The following is an 18,156-nucleotide window of genomic DNA, read 5'->3' as shown; positions in this document are numbered from 1 at the left end:
GAAGAATGGCTTGACGTTGGGACAGTCCCAAATCTTCCTTAATTTCCTTGTCTGAGGTTGGGGATGGGTCAGGTGATCATAGTCCCTTCTGGCTTGGGCAGGGTCAGGGGTGAGACTTAGCAGAGCCAAGATGGCCTCCGTGTGCTCTCCTGTAGTTCATTAGTGAAACTGGGCCCAGGCTCCTTTGCCCGGCCAGTTCTTACGGAGCATCTGCTCCATAGCAGGCACTTGACACTGACTGTTTCATTCTCACTGCCGTCCGCCATGTTTGGCGGACATCCTTAGCCCCATTTTCCTGGCAGGTGAACTGAACTTCAGGCAGAGAGCACCACCTTTCCCAAGGTCACACCACTAAGGAGGGAGAGAGCCAGGGTTTGCACCCCAGAGGTGCAAAGAGATTGAGAATCTTCTCTTCCTGTTTCCCCTCCCCCTCTTCCTTTGAACCAGAATGGACCATATGGTGGGGTGTTTGTGTCAAGAGCCTTGCCTAAAGTCTTGCAGGCTCCCAGGGCCCTGACCCCAAATATTGCATGTAAAAGGAGGCATGTGCTGTGTGTCACATTTCTTCATGACCCAGAAGGATAAGAACCGCTAGATTCGTTCATTTCATAGGCTGGAAAGCTAGAGAGAAGAGTAGCTGGCCACAACTCCCGGGCATAGGAGCAGAGGCCTGAGCCTCTCCAAGAGCCTTGCGAACATCCATCTGGGGCCAGAGGGCCGGGCTCTGGGTCCCCCACTCCCTTACAGTGACCAGGAGAGTCCATGTGTGGACAGATTTGTGCACTGGGTAAAGCAGTGTATGGGACAGGGAGCCTGACCAGGACACCTATCATGGGGACACAGGGACAGCTTTGCTTCCTGAGCACAGGCTGAGCCACCGTGGGAGTTCAGGGCAGCCACTTGCCCTCTCGGGATGGGATGCACCATCATGCCGGCTCCTTCTGCTCCACAGACCCAACAGGACTGCACCTGGTGACATTTCGTCACCCCCTCCATTTCTGTTCCTGTTCCCCAGGACTCCACTGCTCATTCTTTCAACAGATATTTATCAAGCACTTGTTCTGTGCTGGGCCCCATGTAGCTCCAGGGGACATAGCCATGAACAACCCCTGCTGTCTGGGTGCCTAAGATCTGGCAGTGGGGGATGGGGGACAGTCACCCTCAGTGTCTCAGTCAGGACGTTATGTAATACAGCTGAAGGTGATCCGTTCTGCTGGGGAGGGAAAACAGAGCAGAGAAAGGAAGGGAGGGCAAGCGCAGCCCTGGTTGGGAAGGTCTTATCCAAGCAGACGCTGAGGAAACAAGCTGGCAGATACGGAGGCAAGAGCTATCCAGGTTCAAGGAGCTGGTGACTCAGGGACCAGCAGGGAGACAAGCATGTTGAGTAGAGGGAGAGAGGAGATAGGTCAGAGGAGTACACCGAGGGCCACAGGAAGGACTTTCCAAAGAGATGGGAGCCAATAGAGGGAGCTGAGCCCAGGAGTAATGTGATGCTCTTGGCTGCTGTGTCAAGAATAGACTGTGAGAGCCAGGTGTGCTAGTTCACTGCTATAATCCCAGCACTGGGGAGGCTGAAGCAGGAGGATGGAGAGTTCTAGGCCAGCCTGGGCTACATAGCACCAAAAAAAAAAGGTCAAGAAAGAATGGGACCAGGGGCCAGTTAAGTTACTTTGGGCTGAAGAAGTGACTTAAGTGATAAAGCACTTGCCTAGCAAGCATGAAGCCCTGAGTTCAAACCCCAGTACCAGAAAAAGGAAAAAATAAAGTTACTTCAGTAGCCAAGAGGAGGTGATGGCCCAGACCAGTGGGAGTGAGTGGTGAGTGGCCACGATCATTGCTAAGCATGGTCAAGTACCTTTATCAATGTCTGGTACTTCGTGCAAGTACAAGCAAAGGAGAACCCACTCCTATTTCCCCTACGTCAAGGTAGCATGCTAAACAGCTGCTGCTGTCTGACCTCATCCCACAGTGATACAGCGGCCCAGAGAGGGCGAGGGAGCTGGTGACAGCTGCTGTGCCCCATCCAAAAGCACCCCTCACCTCCAGGGCTGGGGTGATTGGCAGCACAACTCACAGGAGCATTGGGCACTCTAGAAATTCCAGACGTACCTGCCCTTGAACCCTGCAGCCTGTTTCTAGAACTCATACACATGCGTCTCCACCCACTGTAAATAACTTCATTCAACACACAGCTACTCAGTGTAGCAACAGCAGAAGATTGGGCATGACCGAGTGTCCATCAGTAGGGGTCTGTCTAAATAAGTGGCCATGGGAACCCAGGTTCCAGTCCCCCAGCAGTTCATCCATGCTCACCTTGCTGTCCTAGGGCATACCCTCCCTAGTCTTGCACTTGGTGCTGGCCCTGTCTGGGTGCTGTCCGTGCCTGTGGTGCTGAAGACAGTGAGGCTGGCAGGAGGCCCTGGGCTGTGAGCCAGAGACCCAGAGGACAGAACGGGAGATGGAGTAGGCAGAAGCTCAGGACTCAGTTCCTCGCTCTGTTACTCAGGGACTGTTTAGCCCCTCTGAGCCTCAATGACCTGAAATGGGGCTACTGAGAATTAAATGACTGCAGCCATAGAAAGCTTTGGCACAGTGACAGAATGGTCATTTTCACTATATCATTTTAAAGGCAGCAAAGCACAAGGGTTAAGTTCTTGGACACCAGAGTGAGGATGCCTGGCGCCAGTACTTCCTGGATAGATCATCTTGCTCAAATGGCATGACAAAACCAGGTGTGGTAGTACATACCTGTAATCCCAGCACCTGGGAGACTGCAGCAGGAGCATAGAGAGTTCCAGGCCAGTCTGTACTACACAGTGAGACCCTGGCACAAAATAAGAGCTGGGGATGTGACTCAGTGGTGGAGCACTTGTTTAGCATGAGCAAGTCCCTGAGTTTGATCCCCAGAACCACAAGAAAAAGAAAAGGATATTCTTGGTGCCTCAGTTTTCTCATCTGTAAATTGGAGTCAATCTTACCCATTCTGTGGGACTACATGAGGCTCTTGGCACCGGAAAGGGGTTCCCTAGGTGTGAGAGCTACCTAGTGTCACTTTCCTATCTGTTGACTGTGACCAGTGCTACTCACGGTCACTTCTGTCTGTGCCATCCCAGGGTCTGGGGCTGTTAGAGTTGACAGCACCTCACCCTACAGATGTCCTGGCTCCTGGCCCAGCCTGCCACTTTCCGTGTGACTGTGAGCACATCATTGTTCCTCGCTGGCCCTTAATCTCTGCACCTGCAAAAGGGGCAAATGGGCCCCTGGGAAAATAACTGTGCACCTACAGGGTCAAATTCAGGAAAGCCAAGATGTAAAAAGTTCCAACTTCCCAAACATGTAAGGAATTATTCACCAGCACTTGTCACCCTGGTTGGTGCTGGGAATAGCAGGATGATTAAGGCAGGGGCTGGCTTTCTTGCTGGGTTGTGGGTACACTGGAATCTTTAGGTTGGGAGTTATATAAACTCAACTCAATCGGCTTCATTAAGCCAAAAACGAAACATACTGATTCATGAAATAATCGTTCCAGAGTATAATTGGATGCATGCCAGGACCCAGGATTCAAAGTCATGAGAACTCTCCCCATCTTTCAGCCCTGAAACCCTTTGTGGTTTTATTGTTAGGCAGGCCTCCACCCTGGTAGTGGCAGAATCAGCCTCCCACAGCTGTCTCCTAGCTGGGTGGCCCAGGCTGAAAGGGGGCCTCTTTCCTGATGGCTGCTGCAGAAGTCCTAGGGTTCCCGGGTGGAGACCCCTGAGGCACATGGGAAGAGAGGCCACACCCAAAGAGAGGGGAACTGAGCCGATGCTGGGCAGGAAAAAACACCATTCCAGAAACCACCACGAGGGGAGAACTAAATCAACCCTGGCCTGAAGACAGTCTGTCTATGTGTCTAAGGAGAATGAAGGCAGGGAGCTGGCTCCATCACATAGACTCTGGGCCCTTGCCTCACAGAGAAGCAAGTGAAGAAGTCATAGGGCTCCTTGTCCCCCTCAGTGCTTGAAGTTTCACCACCTGGCTGCTATTTTCACGAGGACTTTGAACAATAATACTAACACAGAGAAGGGAGGTGGCCTCACCAGCAGCATCACCCAGCCAGTGGCATCCTTGCAGGCCAGGCGTTTGCTATGACACCTTGGGGTTTGCCCATGCTGGGGACACAGCATAGGTCCAGGGGGCTGAGCAAGGGGACCTGGATATGGGGGCAGAGAATCTTAGGATCCCAGAGAGGAGATCAGAGGGGCCTCACTGACATCCCTTGGTCCAGCCTCTGCTTCTACAACCCCAGGGATGGAGGATGTGCTTCCTCCCTGCTGCGTCATATTGGAGTTACCATCTGCCTGGGTCTACCTTCAGGGGTCCTGCAGGATACAGAACTCAAGAGCCTGGGACTGGAAGCCTGCTAGCTGAATTCAAATCCAAGTTCTGCCACTTACAAGCTTTGGGTATTCCATATCCCATCTGTGCCTCAGTAACTGCCTTGGTCCATTTAGTGCCACCATAACAGAGTCCTGCAGATTGGGTTGTTCGTGACAAATGGAGATTTGCATCCCCCACTGCTGGAGGCTGGGAAATCCGAGATCAAGACACCAGCATCATTCTGCATCATCCCATGGTGGGAAATGGAAAGGCAAGAGAGAGGCTAAAAGGCAGCAGAATTTGTCCTTTCCTAAGCAATTCTCAGTAATGGCATTATGACCTAGTCTCTCGGGGTATCACCTTAACCAATGTTAACATGGCAACTTGATTTCCATGTTTTGGAGGGACATTGAAACCGTAGCAGTATCCCTCTATAAAATGAGGTTAGTGGGCTGGAGGAGTGACTCAAGTGGTAGAGTGCCTGCCTAGCAAGTGTGAGGCCCTGAGTTCAAACCTCAGTGCCACAAAAAAAAAAAAAAAAGAGAGGCTAGTGATAGTAAGTGTCTACTTCCCGGGGGTTGTCATTAGCAAAGCACCTGTATATAAGGCATGATTGTTCTCTCACAAGATGGACTAAGATCAGGTCCTCCTCTGTAGACTGCTTCCCCTCACCCACTCCTGTAACTGGACTCTTATCCCTTGGCCTCAGTGTTATTAGCATTGTGGGGAACCCGGCCACCATCCAGGGCAGGTGAACACACTGGTCTTCATTCAAATCTTAGCTCTTGCTTGCTGGCTATATAACCCATGAAGCAGGGTAGTGCTAGCTGCTGTGACAAATAAACCTGCATCTCAGCCATGTAACACAGGAAGGTTTGCTTCTGGCTCACAGAAGTATGCAGCGTAGGTAAGCCTCACCAGCCTTCCACACCCCTTCCTTGGGCGCCCAGGCTTCTCCTCCTTGTGGTGCTACCATGTTTTAAGGTTTCAGGATCTTCTGTGAAGGCTGGCACCCAGAAGAAAGAATAGAGGAGCCTTCTGCAGCTCTGAGAAGGCCCAGCTTGGCAGTGATACACATCACTTCCGCTCACATCCCGTGAGGAAAACCAGCCACATGCCACACCTCTATGCAAAGGAGGCTGAGCATGTAGCACCCTGCTAGACAGCGACTTTGCATCGTAAAGAAGAGACACATGGATGGTGGACGGTTAGCTGTCTTTGCTGTTACCATGGACAGATCACCAATGTCCTGGGCCTCTGCTCTCACTGTAAAATAGAAACAGCATTACCCAATTGTGGTAATGGCTGCCCAGCTCTGTGCGCTTACTAAAGTCTCTGAATTGTACACTCACAGTGGGTGACTTTTGCGGCATACAAGCTATACCTCAATTAAGTTGTTTTTGTAAAACATAGGAAGCTTCTAGCCCCCTTCTCAGAGTTCTTGTGAGGACTCAGTGAAAGAAATTTTGCCATACTGGCAGCACTGTGTCCATATCTGTGTGTGCATTTGTGTGCTTCTGTGTGTGTGCGTGTGTACATGCTGGGTGTGTCTCTGCATGCGTGTGTGTGTGCAGCAAGGGACAGGGGTTCCAAATCTCCCTGATTTTGGTGCTGCATCGAGTGTAGCTTCACAGGGTGGCACCCAGCCCGAGCTGCCCGCCAACAGGAAGTGGTAGGCGGTTCAGTCTTGCTTCTTGCTTGGGGAACCCTCCCCCACCACAGTGGCCCTCCTAGCAGGTGGCAGAACCATGACTGCTGCCATGGAGACAGAGGACCTCCACCTGCCCTCAGCCACATAGATGGAAGGTGGAGGGCCTCCCTTGGGACCAGTGAGGATACGCTTTGGGGATGCATGACCCAAAGGGTCCCCTGGTGCAGCATAGCTTGAGTAGGTGGATGTGGTGCCAGCCACATGGCAGCAACAGAGGTCTGCAGAGGCCTCCACCACCTGGTACTGGGAAGGTCACGGCTGTCCTTCAAGCAGATGTAACAAGGACAGTGATGTCTGTACTTGGAGGACCGAGGTCCCCTATGCAGACATACATACTTTCACGCTTCCAACCACCCTGTGAGGTAGACGTGTCACACTTCACTCGGCACCTGGAGATCTCATCTGGGTGAGGAGCTACCATGCCTACCTGTGGCATGGCTTAAAGAGGAGCAAATGAGTCAGTGCCCATACAGCGCCCAGCCTAGGGCCTGGCACCCAGGAGTGTGAGGACGGCACACGTTCTTGCTGAGGCCTCAGTTTTTCAGCAGCTTTTGAAGAATCTGAGTGAGACATCCCAATGTTCCAACCTGGGAAAACAGTGGTAAAGCACCAACTTGGGAGCCAATCGGAAGCATGACTCTGGGCAAGTTGCATTACCTCTGTGCCTCTTGCCATCCTCTAATAATAGCACTTGCCTGGTAGAAGGAGGAAGTACTAAGTGTGTGGAAGTTAGTGCATCCCTGTTTATTTTGTGAGCTGTGGCCCAGGGAAGGGGTGGGACTTGCTCAAGGTCACCCAGCTGAAAAGTGGCACATGTTAGGACCAAGGCCAAGGCTACTCAGCCTCCAGGTCCGTGCAGTCTGTCACTCCCCACTGTGCCTCTGAAGTCACACACATGGTAAGTGGGTCAGAAGCAGAGTGTACCTGAGGAATGATGCAGCAGCAGGACGGGGTGTGGATTAATTGCTTGTCTCTTGCTGACACCTTGTGGAGAAAGGCCTGCAGGGAGAGGAAGGCTGGGCCATGGGGGACCCCAACACTGGACCCTGTGAACCAAAGGAAGGGAAGAAGGGGAGAGGGACTCTGATCTAGTCCTGCCCCTGGGGAGCTGTCCACTATGGAAAGAGAGGTGCAGCTGAGACACCTCGCCTCATATTCAGTAGGAGCCCAGAGAAGGGCAGGACCACTGTCAGAATCCAGGTGTGCAGCAGAGGCACAAGTCAGGATTCCCTGCACAGGACCTGAGGCCAGGAAGACATGGGAGGGGTCTAAGGGACATGGAGCAGGCTGTGGTGGTTGCTCAGGATGGTGGAGACACCTGGCCAGGGGCGCTGAAGCTGCAGAGGCTGTGCACGATGGTTAGAGCATGGGGCTGAACTTGAGCCTCCAAACTTGCTGTCCACAGCTGTGCCCCAACCCAGGGCAGCTCTGAGACCCAAGGGAAAGAGGGGAGATATGCAGCTATGTGGCGCTGCCAGTCAAGCCCCCAGGGGATGCAGAAACAGCTTGAGATGACAGGCAGGGCTGAAGCCCAAAGCAGGGAGTTGCACACACGTGCCCGTACACACATGGGCCATCCACTTCACAATGCTGGGAGTGCACACTTCACAAGGGGTTTGGGAGGGCAGTCCAGCCATCTCCAGTGGGTGAGGAAGAGTGCAAGGCAAAGAGGTTTTGGGGCCCTTCGGGGATAGCCCCACATTGTCCATGAAGGGGGTTCAGGATGCCAAACCTGAGCCCACTCACTCCCTGCCGGCAGTGAGCCAACCTGGCGGTTTCCTCGTGATCAGGCGGCTTGTGGACATTTGACTGAACGTGGAAGAGGTGACCCACGGCAGTCCTGAAGCCAGGGAGAGACTATCGTGGGGAGACAGCACCCACCATAGTCCAGCTACCCCGCTATATAGCCCAGGAAAAGCTGCAGCAGAGACAGGCCCAGTGCTGGCCAGCCTGAAGCCAGCTGTGGCTGCATGGAGACCTGATGGCTGGCTCTCGGTCTGGTTTTCTGAGGGCCTGATGCCATTCCTTCCTCCTAGGGTCTGTGAGAGTAGCGGACCATACTCCAGAGGGAGTCCCCGCACACGTTCCCATCCAAATGAACTTGGGGGGAAAGGCCTCAGCTGGGGGGCAGGAAGGTTCGCATGAAATGGGGCCATGACAGAGCTGCTTCTTGAATGGAGGGAGCAGGATCCCCGGGAGGCAGGAAGGGGTGGAAGCCAGCACAGGGGGCGGGGGCTGCACCCCAGCCAGCTGAGAGGATGGTGCAGATGGAGCTCTGCCGTGGCTGGGTGGGAGGCCAGGAAGTTCCCTCCTGATGTTCCTCCTCTCCGTGTGAAGTGGGAGGCTGGGTCGTGCTGCCGAGGTGGAGGGGGGGAGGTGCAGGAAGAGGCTTTGGGCCTCGAAGGGAGCTGTGAGGCTCATGGAGGGCCCCTGGCCTCCAGTGAGGCTCAGCAAGAGCCGATGTAGCTATTATGGTCCTGGTCTCGCAACACGACAAAGCACTTACAGAGCACTCACTGTGGACCAAGCACCCCTACTTCCCATCTGTTTTATCTAATCCTGCCTCAACCCACAGGAAGAAGTTACTGTTACTATGTCCTTTTTACAAATGAGGAAACTGAGGCACATGAAGTCACTTGCCCAGGGACGTCCAGCTTTGACACTCAAACCGGGCTGGCTGGCTCCAAATCTGCATCTTTTCTCATATGGAGCTGTGGGCCTCAGGCTGAGAGTCCTGCGCTGGCTAAGATGGGATAAAGAGGCAGGTGGAGGGAGCTGATGGGGGCCACAGTGCTGGCCCTCTGCCCATGCGCACCTGGAAGCGGTTCATTCCCCTCTCCACCACTACCCCTTTTACAGATAAGAAACCAGGGTCCTGGACAGTTGCCTGTAAGACAAGAATGGGGAGGGATGGGGGTGCCAGAGGGGCAAAAGGAAACTCTTGAGTCACAGGTATGTTTGTTATCTTGATCACAAAGATGGTTTTGTAAATCTACATATGTCAAAACTCATCAGGTCGTCTGCTTTAAATATATGTGGTTTATTGTACATCAAGTAGAACTTAATTAAACTGTAGAAAAAGGAAGTGAAATACACAGGGAAAAAAGATGAAGGCCCAGGTCTGGCATAGTTCCCTGCCACCTGCTTGGAACCTCCAGAGTCAGTCTCCCGTCCCCAGCCCTGCACCCTGCGGCCAGGTACAGGGAGCTTCAAGGGCACCAGGCCACCTGGAGACAAACAGTAGCTATGAGATCAAGTCCAGGAAGACCACCCCAGCTGGTATGGACACCGAAGCGGTCTCAGGCTATGAATGTGAGCGGGCAGGCAGGGTCTTTGTGGGTGGGGCAGGTGCTTTGTCCTTGGGTCTGAGGGCCGGGCAGGGCCCCAGACCCCAGCTGCACTGTGTCGTGCTTCGGGAGGGATCATAAGACTTCAATGGCATGGCTGTGCGCTGTCTCTGCATGGTCACATTGGCACCATGCAACCTGAAGCAAGAGTGAGATTATGTCTCAGGTTTTTGACACAGCAGCCCCTGTCCTCAGACTACCTTTCCCCACCCCATGTTCCTGAAAGCCTGTGACGCCTCTGACTGTGATAGATAATTTGTCTCCTTTGGGACGCCAGCCCTCAAGGGCAGGGATTCTCGGGTATCTGTTTAGTGCTGGTCCCTGGGGCAAGCAGCAGGTGCTTCATTAATACTTGTGAATGGGGCTGGGATGGGGCTCAGTGATAGAGCTCAAGTGCTTGGTACATACGAGGTCCAAGGTTGATCCCCAGCATTGCAAGAAAAACAAAGTGAAAATTGTGATTGGGAGCCTGTGTGTGAACGCCACATATGGCTGTATCTTTGTGTGGCATAACCATGTATGCCTTGCCTGGCGCTGTGGATGACTGTGTGAAACAAGTGGGCCAGTGATATCCAAAGTGCTGAAGAAGGACAGAGACTGGCTCCAGCCTGGACCCAGAAGCTTCAGAGGTGACAGGACAAAGATGCCTGTTGCCCCCTTGTGGTCATCTTGGGCCTGGCATGGAACCAGCCCACAGTTTCTTGGGTGCTGGGGAGGCAAGGGGTAGGTGGAAGAGGCGGCCTGGCCTGATGTCACTGTCCATGTCACCCCCCCACAACAGGGAGAAGATGAGCATGGGCTGCCCGGAACCTGAGCCGCCCCACTCCCTGCCCTGCTGTGGGCCAGGGGCTGCCCCTGGGCAGGGCGCAGGTGTGCCCCTCCTCACCGAGGACATGCAGGCCTTGACTCTCCGAACGCTGGCCGCCAGTGATGTCACCAAACACTACGAGCTCGTCCGGGAGCTGGGCAAAGGCACCTATGGGAAGGTTGACCTGGTGGCTTACAAGGGTACAGGTAAGTATCTGTGGGGCAGCAGAGTAGTAAGGTTGGGAATGGGGTATGACCAGGCTCTCTGTGCAGCCAGCAAGGAGGTGGAGACTGAGGACCAGGTGGAGGAAGACGAGGCAGGGGTTTGGGGGCAGAGGGCACAAATTGGAGGGTAGGCTACTCTGGGGCCATTGGGTGCCTTCAAGACAGCTGAGGAGATAGCTATAGGAACATGTGGAGTCTGGCAGTTGTGCCTGGAGAACATTGGTGGCAGCTGACCCTACAGAGGTGGTCAGAGGTGAGGGTGAGTCCTTGGGAACACAGCACCACATTTAGAGGGTGGTAAGAAATGACCCTGTGAGATTAGGGTGGCCATCTCTTGTTTCTCAGCCAAGGACACCGAGACCTGAACATCCAGCAGGAACCTCACAGGGCTTGCACTAGGTGACACCCATCCTCAGCTCCAGAGCCCTCTTGCTTACCAATGGGCTACACCTTCCCATAGCCTAGGCTCACACGGTGCCCATGCAAGCACCCAGGGGTGGGGCCTATATGAGCTCCCACAGCTGCACACAGCTGGGTGGGGCCTTGGTGCCAACTAAGGGCAGCAGGAAGAACACTGGAAGGTCATCTGATTGCTACTCACTTGCTGTGTGACCTTGGACAAGTGACTTTATGTCTGTGTGCCTCAGTTTCCTCAGTTAGAAAAGAAGACAACTGAGGTTAGGTGCGGTGGCTCACACCCATAACCCCAGCTACTCAGGAGGCAGAAATAGGGAGGATCACAGTTCAAGGCTAGCTAGGGGGAAAAAGTTAGTGAAACTCCGATCTCAACCAATGAGCTCGGCATGGTGACACCCATCTGTGATCCCAGCTACTTGGAAGACCCAGGCAAAAACTGAAAAAGTAAAAAAAGGGCTGGAGGCATAGCTCAAGTGCAGAGTGCCTGCCTAGCAAGCACAAGCCCAGAATGAAAGCCCAGGAATGCCAAAAAAGAAAAGAAGACAACTCGTGCCCACCTCATAGGTCACTGTGAAGCTTGGGCTGTGCATGGAGTACTGAAGGCAGGGCCAGCCATGCCATACAGCTGTGTGGCTAGGCAGGAACCTGGGCCTTACAGTGCCTTGTTTCTTCTTCATTCATCCTTTTAACATTTGCTGCGCACCTACTGTGTGCTTGGGGTACAAGGCAGGCTCCAGTGCTCAGGGAGCCATGTTCCAGCTAGGGAACAAATGAGCAGGCAATGTGACAGGGAAACATGATACAGAGGCAGGAGGCAGGAGGCCCTCCTGCCACCTTCCTTGTGCAGGACCGAAGGTGTAAAAGACACAGGTCAACCCTGCCATGCAGTGGCTTAGGCAAGTCCTCTCTGCTGCCTGACCTTGTCACTGGGCAGGCTGTGCAGACAGGCGTAGAGAGATGTCAGGGAGGAGAGAGAGGGACCTCACCACTGCTGCTGTGGCCCCTGCCAGGCACCAAAATGGCACTGAAGTTTGTGAACAAGAGCAAGACGAAGCTGAAGAATTTCCTGCGGGAGGTGAGCATCACCAACAGCCTGTCATCCAGCCCCTTCATCATCAAGGTCTTCGATGTGGTCTTTGAGACGGAAGACTGCTATGTCTTCGCTCAGGAGTATGCACCCGCCGGGGACCTGTTCGACATCATCCCTCCCCAGGTACCTTGCATGGTGGCATAGGAAGGGAAGGTGGTCTTCAGACCCCAGACTGGGAGACCACTTAGCCAACAAGTACTTACTGTGTCACTTGGTGATGGGCACTGGGGAAGAGAAAGGGCCTGCCCACATCCTAGCCAGATAAAAGCAGGCTGAGACAGGCACTCTGAAGGAAGCAATCCGATGGTCTCCAAGGAGCTGCACAAGGCGGGAGGTGCCAGGTGCACCTGGAAAGGAGGCCCCAGACATGGTCCCTGGGGCAGGGACAGTGGAGAGGTTGGCATCGGCTCTGCCTCTTAGGTAAGGGTGTGAGGACAAAAGGTGACCGACCAGCTAGAGAAGGAGCAGGGAAGTCCTTATAGATTGGGGGAGGCGGACAGCACCAGGACCAAGGTCAAGGTGCGGAGAGGTGCCAGGCCCAGCTAGAGGGTGGAGGTGGATTCGGGCGGTCTGCCGGGTGCCCTGAGCTAGACTCTCCCCGCGCAGGTCGGGCTCCCCGAGGACACAGTGAAGCGCTGTGTGCAGCAGCTGGGCCTGGCGTTGGACTTCATGCACGGGCGGCAGCTGGTGCACCGTGACATCAAGCCCGAGAACGTGCTGCTGTTCGACCGCGAGTGCCGCCGCGTGAAGCTGGCCGACTTCGGCATGACGCGGCGCGTGGGCTGCCGCGTGAAGCGCGTGAGCGGCACCATCCCGTACACGGCGCCCGAGGTGTGCCAGGCGGGCCGCGCCGACGGCTTCGCGGTGGACACGGGCGTGGACGTGTGGGCCTTCGGCGTGCTCATCTTCTGCGTGCTCACCGGCAACTTCCCGTGGGAGGCGGCGTCGGGCGCCGACGCATTCTTCGAGGAGTTCGTGCGCTGGCAGCGCGGCCGGCTGCCCGGGCTGCCGTCGCAGTGGCGCCGCTTCACCGAGCCGGCGCTGCGCATGTTCCAGCGCCTGCTGGCCCTGGAACCCGAGCGCCGCGGCCCGGCCAAGGAGGTCTTCCGCTTCCTCAAGCACGAGCTCACATCCGAGCTGCGGCGGCGGCCGTCGCACCGCGCGCGCAGACCCCCCGGGGACCGGCCGCCCGCCGCGGGGCCCCTGCGCCTCGAGGCGCCCGCGCCGCTCAAGCGCACCGTGCTGACCGAGGGCGGCGGCGTGGCTAGGCCCGCGCCCCCCGCCGTCGGCCCGGTGCCCGTGCCCGTGCCCGTGCCTGTGCCTGTACCGGTGCCCGTGCCCGAGGCCGGCCTGGCGCCCCCGGGGCCCCCCGCCAGGACCGACGGCCGCCCGGACAAGGGCAAAGGGCAGGTGGTGCTGGCCACGGCCATCGAGATCTGCGTCTGAGCCGCCCGCCGCCCTCGGGCCGGGCGCCGAGCACGCAGCCGGGCGGCGCGGGAGCAGCCCCGGGTCCGCTCCGAACCGGGCCGGGCCGCCGCGGCGGGAACCGGGAACGGAGCAGCAGCTGCGCGGCGGGAGGGAGTAGTGTAGACGAGGAGGACCAGCACCCGGTGGGGCCGCGGCGGGCTAGGGCCAGAGGACCTCTCGGGCTGGTGGCCTCGGCCCAGAGGAGCCAAACTCGGCAGCCCCCATCACCAGAGGCGGCGACACGCCCCAAGCCAGGAGCCTGCAGACCACACCCTGAGTCCGGAACCCTCACTCAGCGCTCCTGGCTCCTCGCTTCCCCCTGGAGGGTCAGTCCTGCCCCACTCGGTCCCCGCCGCACCCTGGGCACAGAAAAGGAGTTGGGCAGAGAAGGGGTCGTGACCCTTGGGAGCAGTGCTTGGGTGAGAGCCTCCATGTCATGTCCTGCCCCTTTCCTGGAGGGTTGGAGGGACAGGCCAGGTCCCTGGAAAATGTAGCAAAAGCCTGCATATGCCACCTAAGTGTGTGTGCAGGTAGAGGCCCCAAGAACCTAGTGTTGTCCCCACGCCCCCTTCAGCTGAGGAGGACCTTGAAGCCAGGAGGGAAGGCAGCTGCCTTGGCCGCACAGCCACTAAGGTGAAGCTCCAGGGCAGGGGCTCACCTGCCAGGCTTGGTAGTGAGTGAGTGCAAAGACCTGCTGCACAGGGGCGCCTCCCCCAGGGCCCCTCCCAGCCTGCTGTCCCATCCATGGGCTCCCAGCAGGCATGTGACTGCCAGAAAATTTTCCTGGATTTCTTTGTATTGGGGTCATTGTGTTAGCCCTGGGAGTGAGGCAGGCCATTACCACTCACGCCCCCTGTTTTTGATACTGGAGAATGCAGGGGTGGGAGCACAGGATGGGTAGGATGGGATAACTAGAAATGTGGGGGGAGTGTGACTAGTTGTGCAGTGCAGAGAGGACAGGAGTGGGTGAACTTGTGCATCCTGGTGACTATGCCACCATCTCCATTGCCCTGCCCTGCGGTTCCCACCAGGCAGTCCGGCCAGGCCTGTGCGGTCCACACACCCCTCAGGGAATCCACAAGGAGGCACCTGCCACCAGTCAGGGGCCCTAAGACAGGAGCCCACCTCACCCAGCACCATCTGGTGCCCCCTGCCCTCTGCAGTGGCCTGTGAGGGATCCCGCAATAACCTCAACACCCAGGCAGCCCCTCCAGGGCCTGGCAGTGCGCTGCCCACCACTGGGACTGCCTCCACCAGGGTCCCTCTTGGGGTTTCGGGGCATTTGAGGTGCTCCTTGGTAGGCTGGGCTGGCTAGAGAGGGCACCAACCACCCTCCAGCCTGGAGCCCCACCTCTGCACTCACCCCCCATTCCCACCGCGCAAAAGGGCTATAGGTCCCGTGCCCTGCTTGGGTCTAGTTTACAAACAGTGTCACCCCAGGGCCTGGCCCCGCTCTCCTCTCATGCCCCTTCTGGAGACCCCACCTCCCCAGGTGAAATGGGGCCCATGTACCAGGTAAGTAGCAAACCCCTCCCACCAAGGGCCGAATCTCAGAGAAGGCCCCATCACTGCCCCAGCCCACTGGGGCCATGAGGCTCTCCTCTCCCAGCGTCAATTCTCCTTTGCCTTAGGCCACTCGACATCCTGATCTCCTGCAATAACAAGGAAGTGAGATTCCACAGTAGCCTGCACTCTCTCTCTCTCTCTTTCTCTCTCTTGCCAAGGTCCTGTGTGGGAGTTGTTTCCCTGTCGTAGTATCTAGGATGTTAGCACTGGGAAGGGGCTGTAGGTATGTAGCCCACCCCCTTGATTGCAGAGGCAGCCCCAGCCTTGACCCTGAAGCAGGACTGGAACCAGGTCAGGCTGTGCTCCTATGGTCGCTGCCACTGCTGCTGCTGCCTCTGTCAGTAGGGTTGGGACCCTTTGCCACTTAGGAGAGGTGTTGGTCACAGATGTTTACCTCAGTTTATGTCACTGTCAAAGAAAAAATTAATAGCAAAAAATTAACACCATAGACATGAAGACTTAGGAGACCAAAAAAAAAAAAAAGTGAAAAAACAAAAAAGAAACCTCCCTTGACGTTCTGTGAAGGTACAGTGTGTATGTGTGTGTGCACATGTGTGCGTGTCTCTGTCCCAGCCGGTGTTCCCACACTGCCCCTGTCCTTCGGTGCTTCCCAGAGGCCCCTCTAAGCTGGCCTGTGGGGTGTGGGGAGCCCCTGGATGGGAGGAGCGGCCACAAGTCAGCTAGAGGGTCTCCCACCAGGCCCGCTGAGCAGAGCCCCAAGGCCACCACATGCTCCCTGAGTCCACACTGTGGCCAGTGGGACAGGCCTAGATACTGGCACTGACGTCCAAGTCTGGCTCTGGGCCTGGGCAGGGTCCTGGGTGGAATCCCAGCCCCAGAGCCCCAGATCCTGTCTTGCCACTCCATCCCATGTGTTTGTAAATACTCTGGCATCCTTTGGCCCTGAGAAGGTTTTTAAATGTGTTATTTACTTCTCTAATCATGACAATTGCTATAAAATAAACGATTAGAAAAATGGTCACTGGGTGGCTATGTTGTCACAGCTGTGGGGTAGGAGCGCACACAGGTCTCTGGCATCTAAAAATTCAACGTGCTGGGGTGGCATCAGCACCCCGGGGGCAGTGGCTTTGGGCCTCTTACGGCCTCTCAGACTTCCAGTGGTCAGGGCTCAAGAATTGGGGGAACAGGACCTGGTCCTGGGGGTGTCCCTGGCTTAGCATTCAACTTCAGCTTGGAGTCCTTCAGACTGGGCAGGAAATAGAGGCAAAGACCCAATGGAAGACAGTAGGGCACCTGTCAGCTGATATTCACCGAGCACCTTTGCTGTACTGGGCTACGGGTACAGTGGTGAGCAGGACAGACAAGGGCCTGCCATGATGGAAACACCTCATCCTTCTGTGGAGGCCAGGCACCGGGCAGGTAATTGACCGGGAAGTCTCTGGGGAGACAGAGGCCAGAGGATCCCGAGTTCTCTGGGCACAGGGGCCAACTTGGCATTGGGTGTGGGCTTAAAAGGCCAAGTCAAAGTTGTAAAGCAGGGAGCTGGGGTGGCTGTAGGGAGCAGTGTGACTCAGGGTTCAAAAATATTCGCTAATTACCTACTCGTCAACAGCACAATTCGCTGGCCTTCAAACCCAGGTTTACCTAGGATCTGCGCTGCCTCCACTGTCCTGGACCCGTGCCACGAGGAGCAGCCCCCACCTCCCCGACTGTCACATGCCGTGACCTCCCTGACCCTGGCTCCCTCTGTGACCCCTCACAAGCTCTTCATACAGCAGCCAGAGTGATTCTTACTAAAAGATCACTCTGTTCAGAACCTTCCAGTGGCTCCTTAGTCCACTCCAAACTATAGCTGAGGTCCTTACAGTGGCCTCCAAGGTCCTACACAGTTCTGCCCACCCAGGCTCCTCCCCTGTCTGTTTTCAGGACAACTAAATATGTGCTCCCCTGAGGACTCTACCTTCCCTTGTCAGTCTCTCTCACATCTCCCCAGGGCTCCCACCCTGTTCCAGGTCTCTGCTCAAATGTCAAAGGAACCCAGAAAACTATGAAACAGAAGGGCCCTTACCAGACTTCATTGTACATCCAGCTTCCAGTACCACTTGCAGCGCCATATATTTCTCTGTTGCCCACCTGTGCCCACTAGAACATAAGTTCCAAGAGCAGAGACAGCTGCAAGGCACGTAATGAGCACGCAACACAAGTTGTCCACCTAGAAATTGAATACCACGTGCTCTTTTATGGGCTGAGGACCCGGAAACAAACAAGAGAAACAGTCCTTATCTCATCCTGCTCTCCACCAAGCTCACTTTTGAGGAAAACAGACAGTGGGTCACATAATATCTACAAAGTGGGGGGGGGACAGAAAAAGCAAGAAGGGAGAGATGAGAGGGGGAGAACTCCTGCTGGAGAAGTGGATTGGACATGTTAAAAGAAAACTGTATTTCTAAATGTCTACAACTTCTTCAAAGTGTAGCATTTTTTTCTTTTGAGGCAAAGTCAGGATATGTATATGTAGCCCAGGCTGGCCTTGAACTTGGGATGATCTGCGCCTTCTCTGGAATGATTGGAGTGGAACTCTACAAGTGCAAACCACATCACTAATTTCTAGATTGGTGTTAGAAATGCACCATGTGTCAAAGAATGCCAGGTCTCACCACTAGGGGGCATTGGGTTTCTACTTTTGTGAGATTGTTGACTGGGTGATAAAGCCACTGTCTGCTATGTCAATGACTCTCCCACACACGGAATGACCCTTTAAGTGCCCCTTACAACCTGGCCTCAATGCCTCTTGATTATAGCACATTCCCTCTTGAGGGAGCTTAGTGTTCTTTCCTGTCTACACCTCTCAGTCTAGACTAACTCACTCATCAAAAGTTCCAACTAGCAAGGCACGGGTGGCTCACGCTTGTAATCCTAGCTACCCAGAAGGCAGAGATCAGAAGAATCACGTTTCCAAGCCAGCCCAGGCAAATAGTTCAGGAGACCCTATCTCGAAAGTACCCAACTCAAAAACAGGGCTGGTGGAGTGGCTCAACTGGTGGAACGCCTGCATAGCAAGTGTAAGGCTCTGAGTTCAAACTCCAGTGCCACCACCACCACCAAAACAAAGAAAAGTAGTTTAGAGGGGGAAGAGGCTTAGTGTGTAGTAGGGGATCAAGTCATTTGATTTCAGTTCTGGCGGGTAATTCAGGGCTGCAGTTCAT

At 55.4% G+C, this 18,156-nt stretch overlaps 1 protein-coding gene across 3 annotated transcripts in view; it reads left to right on the top strand.

Annotated features, from left to right (window-relative positions):
• The window catches only part of Sbk1 (SH3 domain binding kinase 1), a 47,388-nt gene extending 31,420 nt beyond the window's left edge, over positions 1-15,968 (top strand). For all 3 annotated transcript variants that reach the window (XM_020159469.2, XM_020159477.2, XM_074060368.1), the window contains exons 2-4: positions 10,199-10,431; positions 11,877-12,079; positions 12,563-15,968. In XM_020159469.2, coding sequence (XP_020015058.1) covers positions 10,206-10,431; positions 11,877-12,079; positions 12,563-13,402 — 1,269 coding nt within the window. In that variant the 5' untranslated portion in view covers positions 10,199-10,205 and the 3' untranslated portion in view covers positions 13,403-15,968. The remainder of the gene's footprint in view (positions 1-10,198; positions 10,432-11,876; positions 12,080-12,562) is intronic.
• Positions 15,969-18,156: the final 2,188 nt, after the last annotated feature.

Source organism: Castor canadensis, chromosome 17 (assembly GCF_047511655.1).
Source record: "Castor canadensis chromosome 17, mCasCan1.hap1v2, whole genome shotgun sequence".
Classification (NCBI taxonomy): Eukaryota; Metazoa; Chordata; class Mammalia; order Rodentia; family Castoridae; genus Castor; species Castor canadensis.
The sequence above is the reverse complement of the archived record's forward strand: the minus strand, read 5'-3'. Positions and strand labels throughout refer to the sequence as shown.